This window comes from Colobus angolensis, unplaced genomic scaffold (genome assembly GCF_000951035.1).
Source record: "Colobus angolensis palliatus isolate OR3802 unplaced genomic scaffold, Cang.pa_1.0 Scaffold136, whole genome shotgun sequence".
NCBI classification, from domain to species: domain Eukaryota; kingdom Metazoa; phylum Chordata; class Mammalia; order Primates; family Cercopithecidae; genus Colobus; species Colobus angolensis.
The window spans coordinates 1,876,561-1,895,590 of NW_012114444.1; the positions used below are offsets into that span (position 1 = coordinate 1,876,561).

General features: G+C 52.6%; 1 protein-coding gene across 1 annotated transcript in view; it reads right to left on the reverse strand.

The window, feature by feature from the left end:
- The window catches only part of NTSR1 (neurotensin receptor 1 (high affinity)), a 54,180-nt gene extending 37,240 nt beyond the window's left edge, over positions 1-16,940 (reverse strand). Inside the window, exon 1 of the mRNA XM_011934473.1 lies at positions 16,039-16,940. Coding sequence (XP_011789863.1) covers positions 16,039-16,752 — 714 coding nt within the window. The 5' untranslated portion in view covers positions 16,753-16,940. The remainder of the gene's footprint in view (positions 1-16,038) is intronic.
- Between the last annotated feature and the right edge of the window lie 2,090 nt (positions 16,941-19,030).

Below are 19,030 nucleotides of genomic sequence, written 5' to 3' on the forward strand. Positions count from 1 at the left end.
CTGAAGCCACTGGGCAGACACAGAGCTGCCAGACCCCTTGCCCATGGCCCGTCTCATCTCTGCGTCCTGCCCCAGAGGCTGCTGCCTCCACCTGACCTGCTGCCATGGGAAGACCACCTGGAGACCACCCAGGGGGCAAGTGTTCACCTGAAGCCAGCTTCAAAGCAACCCCAGTGTTTCACTGGCTCGGCCCTGACTCCCTCAGCCCATCACAGGCGCAGGGGAAATAAAGCCCTGTGCTTGGGGGCTCCCTGTACTGAGGACAGTCCAGAGAGGAGAGCTTCAGGCTGCTGTGTCTGAGGAGGCCCCTGACTGGAAAGACCTCTGTCTCCGCTGCCAGCTTCTGTGCTTTAAGGGTGCAGGGCAGGGCGGCAGTGATGGAAACTGCTGGCAAACTCTGGTCTGGGGATCCTGGATCTGGTCCTCTACCATGGGGTCAGCCCAGATGGAACGGCTTATCCCTCAGCTCCAGGCAATAAATAGTGACCCCCGACAGCCGCTTCCTACTGTGCACATCCTGCTGGGCACGCAGCCTGAAGCCGACAGGTGGACAAATGAGTGTTCCTTGCCCTGGCTCCCGACCAGCAAATCCCGGACAGCTCCGCGCACAGCTCCAGAGTGACACGGCCCAGACACACTTGCGGTCCCTCCCTGACTCGCAGGAGCCGGGGCCTTCGTGTTTCTGCCAAACAACTGGGAAGTGACACCCCAGACAGCAGCATCCCACGGCTGTTGTGGGCAGTCACAGTTTAGTGATTCCCAAGCAGGAATGATTCCCAGACAGCTCCTGTACTCGCTGAACGCTGACAGCCTGGCAGTGTGAGTTTTTAAGGAGAGGAACCGTTTTTGAGTTGTAAGAAAACAAGGCTCTTGAAAGAATTCTCTTAGGCTTTAAATATGTCAAAGGAGAGTTACTGAAATTTACAGTAAGTTCACCTTTTCACAGACAACAGGCTAAAAATGTTTAAGTCCAAATAAAGTTCCTCTTTTTCATAAGCTTCAGTGTAAGATTTACTCAAACATAGTGGCTGTCCTCAGGCTCATGTTTCTTGGATAACTCTATTTCTTTGTTCTGTGTTCTTTTACAACATTGTTTTAATAATTCCTTTGAGCCCGAGCCTTTTATCATAAGCTGCCCCAGATCTTTTTGAAAGTAGGCAGTGTTTAAAATCTACAGATGACTTTCACCAGGGGTACTGGACTAACTCTCCTGCCATAAACAGCCATAAAATTGTACACGATGTATCAGGCAATTGTTTTTAGACCCGGGACAAACCTCAGGACTGTGGCCCTGGAGGGCAGGGATACTTGCAAGGTGAGCCCGTCATCACCACGCCTCTGTTTGGGGACAGTTTCCTGATGGAGACATAAGAGCTGAGGTCCAGGCAGAACACGACTATCTGAGCCAAGAAGGCAGAGATCAGAGACAGGGGCTGCGGCTGTGGCTGCATCTGCAGAGCCAGGTGCTAGAGAGGGGGACTGCATGGTGACGATCCTCAGAAGCCTCCGCTGGCTTTCCTATGGGATCTGTGCTGGCCCAGTGTGTACAGAACAAGGCCATGAAAGGCTTATTGGAGGGCGGCTGGTATCCTGGCAGAGCTAGAGGGAAGAAGTCTCATTAACACATGGAGCAGCCAACAGAGATGCCAGGAAGCCCATGGCACAGGAGGAGGGAGAAGCCCTAGAGCGAGGCCTCCAAAGCCACCCAGCCAAGACAGAATCCACAGAGGAGGTTGAAGGTTCACGCTGAGTTCTTTCAAGTGAGAAGGAATTGGAAAATGCCTTGTGCTTTCCATAGTTGTTTACTCAACAAAGCATGAAACCAAGCCAATCCAAGTTCAAGATGACGAGTCTGCCACTGAACTGCCTGCTAAAATAAGCATCAACGCTCTCCAAAGGAACATAACACAATCCAGTCTCTTTAATGTGTCATCTACAAGGTCTAGTACAGATTTAAAATGACTAGATATGCAAAGAAAGGAAAATGTGACCCACTGACAAGAAGAAAATGAGTCCACTGAAACAGACCTCAAGGTGGAAGTGAGAAGCAAGAAGTGTCAGGTATAAATCAGCATGATATGAATCTGATCAGACTCTGACCACTCAGAGTCCACTCAGAGGCACACTGATATTCCAGAGCAACCATTCCAAGAGCAAATACAGAGAGGTGGATCTAAAGAAGTCAGCAGAGGACATAACGTGGAATACTCCAGCTTCCTGGCTGGAGGACTAAGTAAAGGATCCCTGGAAACTAGAGAGCGTGAGGGGAAATCTCAGAGAGGCGGGAGCTGAACAAGGGGATCCCCCAGTTCTGTGTATGAGTCAGTACAAGTCCTGAGTTACCATATATAAGGAACATAGCTAAACAATTACAGTCAAGGGCTTGAAAACCGCTATGATGTAAACCATCTCCAAGATCTAAGCTTGCCCCTGAATGGCGCTTGCATGTGGAATGGTTGAACGGCAAAAGACCCAAAAACAGGCCTGACATCAGAACCACCACGGACAGACGGTGAGACAAAAGTGGCAGCTCTGACCACGATGACTGCCTCTCCAGGGGATTTTAACATAACCCAAACAACCACAACAAAATTCAAAATGTTCAGGAATTAATTCAAAATTACTTAACAGAAAAAGAACCCAGGAAATGGGACTAACTCTCAAGGAAAAGATAATCAATATATGCCACCCTCAAGATGACCCAGAGGATGGATTTACCAGACAAAGACTTTAAAGCAGGCATTATAACCATGCTCCTTGATGTAAAAGTAACTCTCTTGAAATAAATGGAAAAATGAAAGTTCTTAAAAGAGAAAAAGAAACTATATTAAAAGAACCAATAAAAATTCTAGAATACGATGACACTATCAAACAAATTGACCTTCAGAGAATAATATACCCAGCAATAGTAGCACAACACATTCTGCTCAAGTGTGCATGTGACATTCACCAGCATAGACCACTATCCTAAACCATGAAACAAGTATTCACAAATTTAAGAATTTAAATCATGCAAGTTTGTTCTCTAAACATAATAGGGTTAGATTAGAAATGGATAACAAAATAATATCTGGAAAATCCCAAACATTTGGAAACTAAACAACACTCTTCTAAGTAACTGAAAGGTTAAAGAGGGAGTCTCAAGCGATATAAAAATATTTTGATCTAAATTAGAATACAATGTTCAAAAATTTTGAGATACCACGAAAGCACTAATTAGGAGGACATTTATAGCATTTCATGTTTATGTTAGAAAAGAATAAAGATCTTAAATCAATAATCTAAGCTCCCACCTTAGGAAATCTAGGAAAAGAAGAGCAAATTAAATCCAAAGCAAACAGAAAAAGGAAATGAAATATAAATAAATAAAAATGAAAGCTAAAAGACAATAGAAAAAAATAAACAAAACCAAAAGCTCATTATTGAAAAAGAACAATAATGTTAATAAAATCCTAGCCATATTGACCAAGGTGAAAAGAGAGAAGTCACAGATTACCAATATTACAGACCCCACAGACATTAAAAGGATGATGAGAGAATACTACAAATAAATCTATGCTCTAAAATTTGACAAAATAGATTATATGAACCAATTCCTCAAAAGATACAAATTACTAACACTTACTCATGGATAAATATATAACCTGAATATTCCTTTATCTTTTAAAATAATTTGTTTTTTGAGATGGAGTCTCACTCTGTCACCCAGGCTGGTGTGCACTGGTGTGATCTCGGCTCACTGCAACCTCTGCCTCCTGAGTTAAAGTGATTCTCCTGTCTCAGCCTCCTGAGTTGCCAGGACTACAGGCGCCCACCACCACACCTGGCTAAGTTTTGTATTTTTAGTAGAGATGGGATTTCACCCTGTTGGTCAGGCTGGTCTCAAACTCCTGACCTCAGGTGATCCACCCTCCTTGGCCTCCCACAGTGCTGGGATTACAGGCATGAACCACTACACCCGGTCTCTTTGAAAAGAATTGAATTTATAAAAACCTTCCTACAAAACTCTAGGCCCAGATGGTTTTGCTGGAGAATCTACCAAAGCTTTAAAGAGGAAATCATGCCAATTCTACACAACCTCTGACAGAAAACATAAAAGGAACAAGAACTTCCCAGCTCATGTTATGAGGCCAGAAAACCAGATGAAGATAACCCAGGAAAATAAAGTTACAGACCAATATTTCTCATAAGCATAGCTCTTCTCATAAGCAAAAATCCTCAGCAAAATACTAGCAAGTCAAAACCAGCTAATACATGACCAAATGAGGTCTATCCCAGGAATGTGAGGCTGGTTCATCATTCAAAAATTAACCAAGGTTTTCCACTTATATTAGGCACCTGGAGCGGTCAAATTCATAGAGACAAAAAGTAGAACAGTGGTTGCCAGGGGCTGCAGGGAGGAGGAAATGGGGAGTTAGTGTTTAACGGGTACAGAGCTTCAGTTTGGAAAGATGAAAAGTGCTCTGGAGAGGGAGGGTGGAGAAGGTCGCAAGACAATGTACTGAGAGGGAGGGTGGGAATGGACACGTGACAATGTACTTAGTGCCACAGAACTGTGCACTTAAATTGATTAAAGTGGTACATTTTATGTGATGTACATTTAATCACAACTGGAAAGTAATCAATATAATTTACCACATTAACTGACTAATGGAGAAAATCCACATGATCTTACCGCATGATGAGACAGAAAAATCATTGCATAAAATTTATTCATTTACGATTAAGAAAAAAATCTCTTAGCACACTAGGAATACAAAGAAACTTTCCTAACTTTATAAAGAGCTCTACCAAAAGCTTAAATAAATGAAAAACTTCATACTCAAGTAAAAAGACTACAAACTTTCTGCCTAAGATCAGGAACAAGGCAAGGATGTCAATTTTCACCAGTCCTATTCACCATCATACTGGAAGTCATTGCCAGAGTAATAAGGCAACAAAAGGAAATAAACATATACAGATCAGAAAGGATAAAATAAAATTTTCTTTATTCACAGACAGCATGACTGCCTATGTGGAAAATCCCAAGGATCCTACAAAAAAACTGTTAGAATTAATGAGTGTGTTTATCATGGATGCAAATATAAGGTCAATATATAAAACTAATTATATTTATATGTACTAGCCATGAAAAATTGAAGAGAGTAAATTTCAAAAAAGATACCACGTGCAATAGCACCAAAACCATGAATATTTAGGTATAAATCTAAAAGCAATGAGTAGGATCTACTTGCTGGAAACTACTACTGACGAAATAAATCAAAGAAGACCTGAATAAATGGGGAGATGTGCTGTATTCATGGATTGAAAGTCTCAAGGTTAGGATGCCAAATCTCCACTACACATTAACAAAATCCCAGCAGACTTTTTCGTAGCTATTAACAAGCTGATTCTAAAATTTCCATAGAAAGTGAAGGAACTGGAATAACCAAAACAATTCTGAAAAAGAACAAAGTTGGAAGACTCATGCTACCTGAAAGACTTAGTGTAAAGCTAAGGTAATCAAGAGAGTGTAGGATCGAGATGCTAGGGACACACAGATTAAAAGAACAGATGAAAGTGGGTATAGGCCAGGTACAGTGGCTCATGCCTGTCATCCTAGCACTTTGGGAGGCCGAGGGGCAGATCACTTGAGGTCAGGAGTTTGAGACCAGCCTGGCCAACATGGTGAAACCCCATCTCTACTAAAAATACAAAAATTAGCTGGGTGTGGTGGCACCTGCCTGTAATCCCAGCTACTCATGAGGCTGAGGCACTAGAATAGCTTGAACCCGGGAGGCGGAGGTTGCAGTGAGGTGAGATCATACCACTGCATTCCAGCCTGGGCAATAAAGCGAGATTCAGTCTCAAAAAAAAAAAAAAAACAATAATAATAAAGAGAAAGTAGATGTCGACCCCATAGATGTGATCAGCTTACTTATCTTGACCAAAGCACAAAGAAGCTTCCATGGAGAAAGCTGTCATCGTGTGTCATCGTGTTATCAGATGCTGGCACATTTGCATATTCATATGCAAAAGAGGACCTATACCTCACCCCTTATTGAAAAGAGGACCTATACCTCACACCTTACAGAAAAATGAACTCAAAATAGCTGATAAACATAAATATAAAACTATAAAACTTCTAGAAGATAATACAGAAGAAAATCCTTGTGGCCTTGGGCTAGGCATTGAATTCTTAGACACCACACCAAAAGAGTGATCCATAAAATTTGTGATATGTTGGACTTTATCAAAATTGCACCTGTTTGCCTTGTGAAATACAATGTTAGGCAAATGCAAAGAAAAGCTACATGGGAGAAAATATTTGCAAATCACATATCTGATAAAGCTCTCATATGCAGAATGTATTTTTAAAACTCTCAAAACTGAACCATATGAAAACAACCCAATTTCTTAAATAGCAAACAATTAGAACAGGCATTTTACCAAAGAAGATATGTAAATGTCACTTAAACACAAGAAAAGATGCTTAACATCATTAGTCACTAAAGAAATGCAAATTAAAACCACAACAAGATACACACCTATTAGAATGGGTAAATGAAAACAAAACAAAACAAAACAAAAAAACTGACAAAAAACTAAAAAGTAAAAACTTCACACTTAATTAGAAAGACTGAAAACTTTACCCCTAAGATTGGGAGCAGGGTGTGGGGGTGGTGGCTCACAGCTGTAATCTTAATGCTTTGGGAGACCGAGGCAGGAAGATCTCTTGAGTCCAGGGGTTTGAGACCAGCCTAGGCAACATGGTGAGACCCCATCTCCATAAAAAATACAAAAAATTACCCGGGTGTGGTGGCATGTGCCTGTAATCCCAACTACTCAGGAGGCTGAGGCAGGAGAATCTCTTGTGCCCGGGAGGTGGAGGTTGCAGTGAGCTGAGATCGCACCATTGCACTCCAGCCTGGGTGACAGAGTAAGATCCTGATTCGGAAGAAAAAAAAAAAAGATTGGAAGCAAAGCAAAGACATCTACTCTCATCACTCCTATTCACCATCATACTGGAAGTCATAGCCAGAGCAGTGAGGCAAGACCAAGAGCCGGCCAGGATGCAGAGTGACCGGTGCTTTCTTGTGGATTAGGGCTGGGGTTAGGGACGTTCAAAACAGCGCATCGCTTTGGAAATGCTGGCAAACATACACTTTCTGTATGACCCAGCAATCTGAAACCAATGTATTTACTCATGAGAAATGAAAATGTATATTCACACAAAATTCATCATATGTGAATATTTGTAGCTACTTTATTCATAATCGCCCAAACCTAGAAACAATCCAAAAGCCTTTTGGTGTGCAAATGCATCAACGAAACGTGGTCTATCCACACAATGGATCTGACTCCACAATAAAAAGGAGCGCCTAGTGGATGCAGGCAACAGCTCAGAGGAAGGAAGAAGGCCTGCTCGAGAGGCCACGGCCCAGCTGGCTCCACTCACGCCACATCCCAGAAAAGGCAAAGCTGTGGGGAAGGAGAGCAGACCAGTGGGTGGAGGGGCTGGCGTCGGGCTGGGTGGGCCACAGGGTGTGGGGGCTGGGGCTGGTCTGTCTTCTGAAGTGGGGATACAGGGCTGCGTTTATCGAAGCTCATGGGTGCGAACAAGCACAGAAGGGAATCTTATTGCACGTCAGTTGAAAAATGAAGTAGGAACAAAGAAAAGCACGTATCTGGTATCCCATCCCTCTCCGCCACCGTCTCCATCCCCACCCTGGCCTAGGTCACCTTGGTCACTCCCAAGACATCCGGCAGCAGCTTCCCAACCACTCTCCTGACCCCTAAATGCATTCTCAACAAAGCACTCAGAACTGTCCCTTTAACATGTAAGTTGCGTGGCGGCTCTGCCCAGAATCTCCCACGCCCACTCACTTCTTCTAGAATAAAAGCTGCAGCAAGGTCTATGAGGCCCAGCGGGATCTGCCGGTGGCTTCTCACACGGCCCTCTGCTCACTCTGCTCTGGCCACCCCAGCCAGGCGAGCGCTGTTCCTCCAGCACACGCAGCACGTGCCTGCCCCGGGATTTTTGCACCTGCTGTTCCCCTACTTGGCATCTTCCCCAATGCCCACCAGAGTGTTCCTGCAGGGTCTGCATGAGGCCTTCCTGACCTGCCTGCACCTCCACGCTCCCCCTATGTGGTTTTCTCTGCAGCTCTTGTTACTCCCTGCCAGTCATGTATCGTGCCTATTTATTTTGCTTATTTTCTGTCTTCTCTGGTGGGACATGAGTTCAGGGGGCCAGAACTTTTTGCCATTTTTTTTGGGCCGCTATACAGCCATCCTGGCATGTAGTAGGTGTTCAGTGAATGAATGATGAGTGAATGAAGGAAGGAAGGAAAGATGTTAGCCCAGATGCTCAGAAGAGAATTCCTCCTGCCTGGGGAGGCTCCCGGCCCTCCCAAGTGCTGGTGCATTTCTGCTGCTGTTCAGGGGAGAACACAAATCGTACGCGTGGGTAATTGAGTCCTTCTTCCGCCCTAGGCACAGTTTCTAGCATTTTATGTCATTAACTCAGTCGCCACCTCCAGTGGGCTGATGGGGAAACAGAGGCACAGATGGTCACACCACTTGCTCAGAGTCATGCTGCTGGCCAGCGATGAAGCTGGGATTTGAACCTGGGTTCTAGCAAGCCAGCTATTCCGAGCCACTGGGCACAACCCAAAACCACCGATTCTTGGGAAGCATTCTCCTGATCTCCTTCTTGCTCCCCTGCCTGCCTTCAGGAGCCAGCCTTGGGTATGCAGGACGCAGCCCCCACAGGTGCACAGGGATGTAAAGTCCCAAAGCAGGTGTGGGTGGCTTCAGGTGGGTCAGCACGCTGGGCATCTCCCCTCTCCAACCTATACCAGGTCCACGTGGCACTCCAGACGCAGGGCTCTCTCCTTGGCCTCCTGGAGTGGGTAGTGCCCCACTGGCGATGCTTTTGGGAAGAGCAGTGGGCACGGGGGTGGGGCAGGCGCCTTGCCCCTCTCTGGGCCTCAGTTTCTTCACTGATGCTGCGGAGCCCGGTGGTCCCCCTCTGGAGTTGTGCACTCCCCTTGGGATGCCATGTGGATGGGGCCAGCCCCTCGGCGACTGCACCTTCACTGGCGGTGGCAAGGTCAAACTCCAGGGTGTGGCTGGGGAACAGAGGGGGTCTCTGGGGCAGGCAGACCCCATGGCTGTGACCTCAGGAACACCATCCCTCCAGGTGCCAAGAACCAGGATCTCTATTCCCCTCCGTGCCCGCCTTGCAGAGCTAGCATTGTGCAGGCAGCAGCCTGGTCAGGGCACGAGGCGCTGCGGGGTAGGGGGCTCGTGTCCCCACAGCCCTTCATGGCCGTGCAGAGGTGGAGGATCTTGAGTGCACACAGGCCGGCAGGAGGGAGGACCTGGCCACCCAAAACAGCCTTGAGCGGACGGCAGCTCGGCCACTCTCTGCTGCTGTTGTTTTTCACAGACTCACGGAGGCAGGACTGACACACGCTGAAATCCACCCCTCAGCCTACAGCTCCATGAGTTTTGAACCACAACCAACACAGACTCACGGAGGCAGGACTGACACACGCTGAAACCACGAGCTTTGAACCACAACCAAGATACAGAACATTTCCATCACCCCAGAGTTCCCAGCGCCCCCATGGCCACCCCATCCCTCCTCTGACCTTCCTCCTGTCCCAACGGCTCAGCCTTTTCCAAACCTCAAGTGCTTGGAATCACCCAGGGCCTTGGAGTCTGGTGTCTTTCGGCATAAAGCGCGCCTTCTTGAGCCTGCATTTTAAAGACCCAGGGGAGGCCTGAAATTCTGCCAGTCTGAGTCACCCACCTCACCAAGCCAGAAAGCAGACAAGAGGTTACCAGGCGCTGGGGGTCAGGGTTTAATGGGGACAGAGTTTCAGTCTGGGGAGACAGAAGGTTCTGGAGGTGGATAGCAGTGACGGCTGCATAGCAATGTGAACGTGCTCCATGCCGCTCAACTGCGACCTTACAGAGGGTACAACAGCACGTTTTAAGTGATGTGTGTCTCACCGTGATTCAAAAATAAAGAAAAGCTTTTTTTCTCCTCTTAATACAAACTACTAGATCACCACTTGGGAATTTATTTCTGTGATTGAGAAAAACAAAGGCAGCCTCTGGTTTGTGCACAGGCCGGATGCCCTCTCGGGCCCTGCTCAGCTCAGGGCCCTCTCTGCCCATCATCAGATGTTACCAGCTGGGAGCCCTGGTGCCCCTGAGAACAGACCTGGAGATCCCTGGGCTGCTGCCCAAGGCCCTGCCTGTGGGGTGGCTTGCAGTGGTTCTTGGCAAGCACAGGGTGGCTGTACCCCCTTGCTGCCCTCAGCACCCACAGAACCGCAGGCACAGCCCCATGACCCCGCTTATCCTTGGAGTTGAATGTCCTCAGAATACCGTCAGTCCAAGTATAGGACAGCCTGGGAGAGCTGACCCCGGGTCCCAGTGCAGAGCCATGAACAGGTGAGCCTGAACCGCTCTGGGCAAGTCACTCTTGAGGACTCCAAGCCCAGTCAGAGCCAGCCATGGCCAGCTCTGGGCCCCTCACACTCCCACCCTTACCCATCTCACTCAAAAGCCTGACCGTTGTCCCCATGGGGAGCACCACAGGGTCAGACTAGGCCTCCCCTGCTGAGAGCAGCTCCCGGCCCTGTCTCTCCAGCCACGTGATGTACGCAGGTGGCTCTGCCCTCTGCTTAATCTGGGAAATGGGGTTACAGGGTACAGACATGGACCTGCAGACATGCAGGTCCTCTCCCTGCCGTCTCCCACCTGGCTCCAACAGGCAGGTCTGGTGCCTGGAACAAGGCCAAGGTCACCTCCCTGTCCTGTCCTGCCCTCTCACCCCCCACAGCCTCAGAGTCACCATCTGATTGTCTGATTTCACATTCCAAATTCTTCATTTCCAACATATAGCACCTTAACCTTTTGAAAACTTGTAATTACTAAATTTTTTAAACACACACCAAAAATGTCATCAACACCCACTTTCCACGATTATAGACTTAAGACCAGTCTTGTCTCCTCTGTTGCCGTCCTACGGCCCCTTCCTCCAGATCACGCTTCAGTAACTCTGAGACATTGTATCATTTTGTCTGTAAACACTTCCATATGTGCCTCTAAGAGATCAGGACCATTTTGAAAACCATACCCACAACAGCTGCGGACAGCAAGAATTTGTAGCTATTCAACTACCCAGGCTTTTTTCGCTGTTTCTTGGCATGAAGAATGATGGGCTTTGGTGCCGGCATTCTGCAACAGGTTGACTTGTCCGAGTCTTCGCCAAGAATCCAGGCCACCGTCTCCAATTCACTGTTTATTTGTAGGACAGAATGAGTTGTTTATCCGGAGGTGTTTCTTGTGGTCTGGGTTTTTCTGGCCGCATCCTAATGGTGCATTTGTCCCTGTTCTTCTGTCCCTGGTGTATCCTGTGTGTTGGCATCGGGGCTCCATCAGATTCAGGTTCAATGGCTTTGCTCCAAGGATGCCATGGGGCTGTGTGCACACCAGGGCTCACCTCACACCTAACTCTCTCCCCTTCGTGACACCGGCAGCTGCCTGCATCCATCGTTTGATCAGGATTACACCTGATGAGTGGGATTCTGACACTCCTGCTCCTTCTTCACTTATTGGTGAACACTTCTGCGCTGAGACGCTGCCCTTTACCTCCTCTTGGGTTATTCTAAATTACCGTTTGAATAGAAAAGGCAGGAAAAATGCTCCACTCCTTTTCTCTAAAGGGTCATGGGCTTTTCAGACTGGAGGAAGTGTGTGACTCTTGGCCTCACACCAACAGCACTCGAAGCCCTGCGCTGCAGGTGAGGACACTGTGGCTGCCACAGCCGGAGCCAGAGCCGCCCAGAGCTGCATGGTGTGGGTCCCCTTCCCGTCCCCAGGGGAGGTCAGAGTGGGGCAGGCTGCTCTAAGGACCCCTTGAAGAACTCCTTCTTCTGTAACTTTTTTTTTTTGAGATGGATTTTCCCTCTTGTCACCCAGGCTGGAATGTGGTGGTGTGATCTTGGCTCACTACAACCTCTGCCTCCCAAGCTCAAGCGATTCTCATGACTCAGCCTCCCAAGGAGCTGGGATTACAGGCATCCTTCACCACATCCGGCTAATTTTTGTATTTTTAGTAGAGATGGGGTTCCCCCATGTTGGCCAGGCTAGTCTTGAACTCCTAACCTCAGGTGATCCACCCACCTTGGCCTCCCAAAGTACTGTGATGACAGGTGTGAGCCACTGCGCCCAGCCTTCTGCAACTTTCTAACTTGAAAAAGTTCCCACTGCTGAACAGCTGCAGGAAGAATACCCAGGACGCTCGGCTGCCCGTGGCAGGTCTGCAGCCCAGTGCCGCGTGGCCCGCGAGCAGTCTCCTCCCTTGATTCACTGTCTGCTTGCTCTCCTTCCATTTGACCACACCTTTTTTTCTGAACGATTTGAGAATAAGTTGCAGACTCCACACTCTAAACACCTCTGTATCCTTCCTAAGAATGAGGATGCTGCCTGTGGAGGTTGCTGGGCACAGCCTGGGGCACGGGACAGGAGCCCTGAAATAATCCATAGCCGGATTTCATTGGAACCCGTCTCCTTCCCTGTCTCAGCTGCCTCTCCTTTCCTGGAATTCTGCCAGCCCTGAACAGCCGGGGTGTTCGCCAAGTCGCCCTGCGATCTGTCTGTTCCCGGATGCCTCTGGAGCAGGGGTTGTCGGACACCAGCTCCTCCTGCATGAATCGAGGCCCTCGTCTACCCCTGGGAGGGAGCAGGTGCCCTCTGAGTTGGGATCTAACCCAGCAAAGAACACTGCTGTTTGTACTCAATATGAAGAAGGCTTGCAGAGAAAACAAAGGAGGAGGCAGGGAGGCTGAGCCTGCCAGAGCAGGACCCCCTTGGTGCAGAAACTGGCAGTGATGAAAGGATTCCCCACGGCCACTCAGAAGGATCTAATGGACTCGTGCCTGTGAGGCTGAGAGGGTTTGCTTTCGTGTGGGGCCATGGTCAGGGGCGGATCTCTAAAAGTTTCAAAGGCTGCAGCCACCTCATCTGATTTGAATCGGACACCTGAGGTCCCAGGCCCCTGCCACCATGGGTCCCCGGATACACACATGTGTGCATATGTTCAGTATACACACCACGGATGGATAAGCATGGGACTCTGATGACCCACCATCTGGGCCATCAGCCCTGAGCCCTGACACACAGAGCCTGTGCCACCGGGACCTTGTCACAGCCGAGGTCAAAGCTGGAGGTTGGACCTGTGCCATGGGGGACCATGCAAGAAGCAAGGGCCATCTGCCTGTGTGGGGCCACGTGGGTGGGTGGGCTAGAAGGAGGGGTAGGACAGTCCAGGGGAACCCAGGAGCACCCGTAAGTCCCTGAGCCCCCAGCACCTCCTCCCAGTCACACTGCTGGCACTGGGGCCAGGTCTGGGGCCTTTGGGAGGGTCCTGGGCACCAGGTCCTGTCTGCTGGCCTGAGAGCCCTGCCCACTCCACCGTCGACTCCCAGCCCCAGCTACACACTAGGAAAATGCCCAGCTGGCTTCAGGGAGGATTACCGTAAGTTGCTCCAAAGTGTTATCACCAAACCACCTCATTTCTAAACACAATTTCTGTTTGCAAGTGCCCAGGCCAAAATTTCGTAGGGGCCCCTGGGGCAGGAAAGGACCTCTGTTTTGGAAAGAGGGGCCATTTGATTGGCTACTGCCCCAACACTTCCAAACGTGGTCACTGAGGGGGAGACACTTAGCTGAGGGTATCCAGCCCCTCTTCAGTCAGACATCATCGTTTGAAAACTGAATGTTCACCCAGATCTGCCAGTGGCCCAGAAGCCCACGGGGGGATCATAAACCCCCTAATTCTAGGGAAACCTCTAGTAAAACAGCAAATGGCAGAGCAGGGGTCGGGGGAAGCCAAGGCCTCTCCTACAAGGAATGTTCTTTTCGAGCACACGGAGCAGCCGGTATCAGGGCCCTGCAAAGCCCCAGGCCGCCAGCATTGGATGGAGGAGCACCCTTGTAATCAGCCACTCCCAGGCACGCAGCTGAGCCCTTTAAAGAAAAGTGGAAACTATGTTCTCCAAGGGTGTGGAGGACGCCGGGGCATTCAGCAACACTCGGCCAGCATGGCGTCTGCAGGGCGTGGGGCCGCTGTTCCAGGGTTGGAGTGTCACAGGCCTCTGCGAGTGGACGAGTGCCTGTGGCTGGCCGCAGCATGACTTGGCCAAATCTGCCTCGCAGCCTTGAAGAAACAAGGCTGGGCAGGTGGTGCCTGGGGAGGCAAAGTGATGTCCCACAGGTGCCCAATCCCAAGTACCCAGCAGAGAGCCCACGCACGCCGGGGAGGACACTTTCTCGGGGGCGGAACTGAGCCGTCCCCACGCCCCTGTGCTTTTCGGCTGTTTGTTTTCGAGGATTGCAGGAGGCTGGTGAGCTCCTGGCCTTTTGCCAGGGGAGCGGGAGGATCGGAGGTCTGAGCGGGGACACCTCCTGGGTGGGCAGTGACAGCACTGACCCCTCCACTGCTCACCTTCCGAAGGATTGAGCGGCTGTCCCCCTGGGGCCCCCCCACGCCGACTGGGGACAGGTTCCCCCTGGCCAATGCCAATCAAAGGCAGGAGTTTGGGGAGAGCAGATGAAGCCTCAAAGGGAGCGAGAGGTCACTTATCACTGCGTTTACCCCACAGGCCGTGCCTACTTCTGCCTCTGGTGAGGGCAGGGACTCTTGCTGCAGAGGCAAAGCAGCCCTGACTCACTGCCTGCTACCAGTGTCTGTGGGAGGGGCCTCCCCGAGAGGAGACACCTGCAGCCACCAGTTCTACGTGCAGCCGGGGAGACTGGGAGCTCAGTTCTACCCCCCACCCCCCAGCCCACCTGGGTGGTGGCCAGTGGAGGGTCAGTTAGGGCCCAGGTGACGCCCTGCCCGGCACTGCTGCCCCCACCCCCACCGGGCACACTGGCATATGCGGGCTGCCCAGGCAACTACAGAAGCTTAGCTGGGAGGCTGCCGATGCTGGTGTGTGGGGAGCCAGGGGGACAGCCAGCCACCCCAGCCCCTCGAGCTGGGCAGAGGTGGGCGATTCTGCCTGGATCCTTCACCCTCTGGCTTCCTTAGCCCACCAGAAATGGAAGAAACCCCACACCTCTGAGGCTGCTCATGTCCAAGATGCCATTCAAAGTGCCCGACCAGCCCTGACTTCCTCCCTGGACACCAACCTCCGGCTCGGGACTTTGGTTGGATGAGTCCTCCCCTCCAGCCACGAACCTCAGCCAAACGGATTCCCAAGGGGGCTTCCCACTTGCATTCCCACGGCGCTTTGCTCAGACCCTTGGGGGGCCCTTGGCCACTCGGCTCCAGTTTTACGTGCCTCACCACAACACCACTGCCACACGCAGAGCCTCACAACCTTCCCGGCAGAAACATCGTCCCCACCATCCAGCAGTAATAGTACCTGCGAGTGCTTCTACGTGTCGGGGCCATGCAAACACTTCCCACGCGTTCTCTCTCAAATGCTCTACCTTCTGAGGTCAAAGCTATGACTACCCCGTCATACAGATGGGAAAGCTGAGGCTAAACTAGGAACTGGCCCAAGATGGCATCAGGTTCTGCTCTGACTCCCCAGTTTGGGTCAGGGCAGGCAGCTGGGAGGCACTGGCAGAGTCATTCTGGGGGCTTCTCTGCAGAGGAGAGGAACCTCACCTGTTGGGGGCACAAAGCCTTTTGAGAAGCTGATGAAAGGGACCTCTTCCTTTGGAGACGCAGGTGCCAGTGCACATGTTTCCATTAGAACTTAAGGAATTCGCAGACGTCCGAGGCCCAGCCACCAACACCAGGGAGGTCACAGGCAGGGGCTCCATCCCCTCAACAGGAGGGGAGAAGATAGGGGCTGAGCCTGGCAACTCCGGAGCTGCCCCCAAGCTGCCCCAACCGCCTTCCCAGCCTCACAGGAGTAGACTGTCTCTGTAACATCTCTCCCACTCCCTACCCAGAAGGCACACCACTGGCACTGCTTTTGGGGTGAAGGAGAGGGGAGCCCCGGGCTGGTTACTGAGGCTCACCTGTATGACGACTTTGACAGTGGCGGTGTGGATGGTGGGGGTGCACACCAGGCCGCCGGCGTGCTGGCCGTCGGCGCTGCGGTTCTGCTCGCCCATGGTGAACAGCATGGGCACCGCCAGCAGGGCCGAGGCGAGCCAGATGGCGCTGATGAACTTCTTGGTGCGGCTTCGGGACATGAGGGTCTTGGCCTTGAAGGGGTGGCAGATGGCCAGGTAGCGCTCCACACTCAGGCTGGCCACGTTGAGGGCCGTGGCGTAGGTGCAGGCGTCGCGCAAGAAGTAGTAGCCGCGGCAGCCGGTGTCGCCGAAGGCCCAGGGGTGGTGCACCCAGATGAAGTTGTACAGCTCCACCGGCATGGCCAGCAGCAGGGTGAGCAGGTCGGACAGCGCCAGGCTGCCCAGGTGGTAATGCACCGTGCTCTGCAGACTCTGCAGCGACTTCTTCCGCGCCAGCGTGAACGCCGTCACCGTGTTGCCTACTGTGCCCACCACGAAGAGCGCCAGGTACACGGCAGTCACCAGCACCTTGGAGTAGATGTCGGTGTTCACGTCCAGCTCGCTGCTGGGTGCCGCCAGGACGCGCTCCGACGCGTTGCCCGAAGCGTTGCTGAATCCCGGGGCTAGCAGCCCCGCCTCCAGTCCTGCCTGCGCCCGCTGGAAGGGGTTGGCGGCCGGCGTGCCCGGGGTTCCCGGAGCGGAGCTGTTGAGGCGCATGGTGGGCGCTGGGGTCCGCGGCTCTGTCCGGTGCCTCCGGGGCTGGAAGTCCGGGCAGGAGTGGGCACGTCTCAGTCGGGGACCGATGAACGGGAGCTCAGAGGAGGGCGCGTGGCGAAGACCAGCGGGCGCGCCGTCCAGCCGGGAAGCGCCAGACCCAGACGCGCCGCCCTGAGCTCCGGGCTCCGGGCTCCTGGCTCCAGACTCCGCGGTTCCTCGGGCTGTCTCCGGGCTCGGCGCTTGCCACGGGTTCCGGGTGCCTCCGATCTCCAAATCGCGCGGTTCCCCAGGCTCCCGAGGACAGCGCCCAGCCTGGCTCGGGCTGCGCGGGGCGAGCTTGTGGCGCCGGGAGGAATGCACGCACGGCTGCCCCGGCGCGCTCCCCTCCCTCTCTCTGAATCTCCTCCCTCGCGCTCTCCGCGCACCCTAGCCCCGCACACTTCCCGCCGCGCCCGCGCCCTCCCGGCTCTGCGCGTCTCCACCGAGCCGGCGGCCGCGCGGCGCGCCCAGCAGTTGGGGGTGGCGGCGGAGGAGGGAGGCAGCCCCCGCTGTCGTCTCCGCCCCAGCCGGGTGCAGCCTGGCGGGTCGCCCCCTCGCGCTCCCCGGGGCAGGGCGGGCTGGGTTGAGCGCTCCAGGGAACCAGGATTCCGGGCGGGTATCGCGCACCGGGCCCTTCTTGCCACCCTTTTCCCTGTTCTCCGCAATTTCTCGCTCCGGCTAGTAAGGGAACTCTGCACCTCCCCCAACCCTGGGCTCGCTCAGTGGGGGTGAGCGTGTATCCGGAGGGCAGGGAGGGAGGAAGCTCCCCGCTGGCAGGGCTGGGCGGCTGCGCAGCTGGTTGGGCCGCCCCTCGACTCCTGGGTGTCCACAGGGTGCCAGAAGCTGGGGGCCCAGGGGGGCTCCAGGACCACTAGAGATTACATTGCTTGTGATTCCTTCTAAAATCTGGCCGCGGTCATGGGCGTGCCTGGTCTGTGAATGCCTATTTCTGGGATATGCCCAGCGGGAATGGCGGGGGCTCGGCAAAGTTACCACCTGGGGCAGAATGGCGTGAGGCAGCACCGAGGGACACCTGCGGAGACAGCACCGAGGGACACCTGCGGAGGCAGCACCAAGGGACACCTGCGGAGGCTGAGGAGCTGAGGGGCTGAGTCCTGCAGAGGCCAGGAGCCACAGATGGTTTCATCAAAGTCTGGGGAGGGGTTAATGTGGGAGGGCGGAAAGCAGGTGCCCAGAACAGCGCCCTCCCCACTCAGGGCCCCGCACCTGGCACCCTGGGCCGGTCTCATGACGCTATGGGATGTGACCCCCTGGGCCCTTATTACTGCCTGGATTTGTCATCAGAAGTCACCCTGAGAGCCCACACCCCAGCAGGATTTGGGAGGGGCAGCCCCACAGCCCCCACAGCACGCGTCAGTGCCTCCTCACAGGCCCTGCAGGCTTTGCACACTCCCTCCCTCGGAGCGCCTCACAGGGTGCCCCTGCCCCTGGCTCGGGAGCCAGGTGAGAGCGAGATTCTTGTCCTTTCCCTGTCCCCGCAGTGCCTGGTAGCACTGGCATAGGTGACCAGGCACAAGCTTGTCCCCCGCATGTCTGGGTTGCTCAGGAGCCCCCAGGGCACTACTGTCCCTTCTCTAGGCCCTCCCCGCTCCCTCCTCCCCAGAACCCCTGGGAGAGGTTGGGTAGAGCTGCTGCTCCATGTGTGCAGGGCTGGGGAACCAGCCTGGCCTTTGTGGATGTTGCTGGCTGCAGCTGTTGTGCTGGGAGCAGGAAACCTGGGCAGGCTGGGGTAGGTGTCGCAGGGTGTTGAGGGAAGTGGGAGGCTGAGGAACCCCCTCCTGGGCCCACCCAGCTAGGAGAATTCAAGGCTCCTGAGCTGATGGCTGGCAGCGGGACTCCATGCTTATTCATCCGTTCTCGCCCTGCTTTGGGCTTCTCTGTTCAACCGAAGCCTGATACTGTTGTCAGGGAGCTGCAGCTCACAAACATCAGAGCTTAGAAATCCTGGCATCAAAGGAAATGCCAGCGGTCCCTTTGCTGGAAGCCAGGATAGTGGACTCAGAAGCCAGCAGATAGGGTTTGAACGTTGGCTCTGCTACTTCACATTTGGACGAGTGTCCTTAGCGTCTCTGTGCCTCGATTGAGTCGTCTGTAAAATGGGAATAGCAGCTGAACGAAGGGCAGGGCTGTTACTGATGGGTCTCCACCGGGAATGAACGAGGTTGACGTCAGGCTGAAGAGGGGCTGGATACCCTCAGCTAAGTGTCGGGTGTGAGGT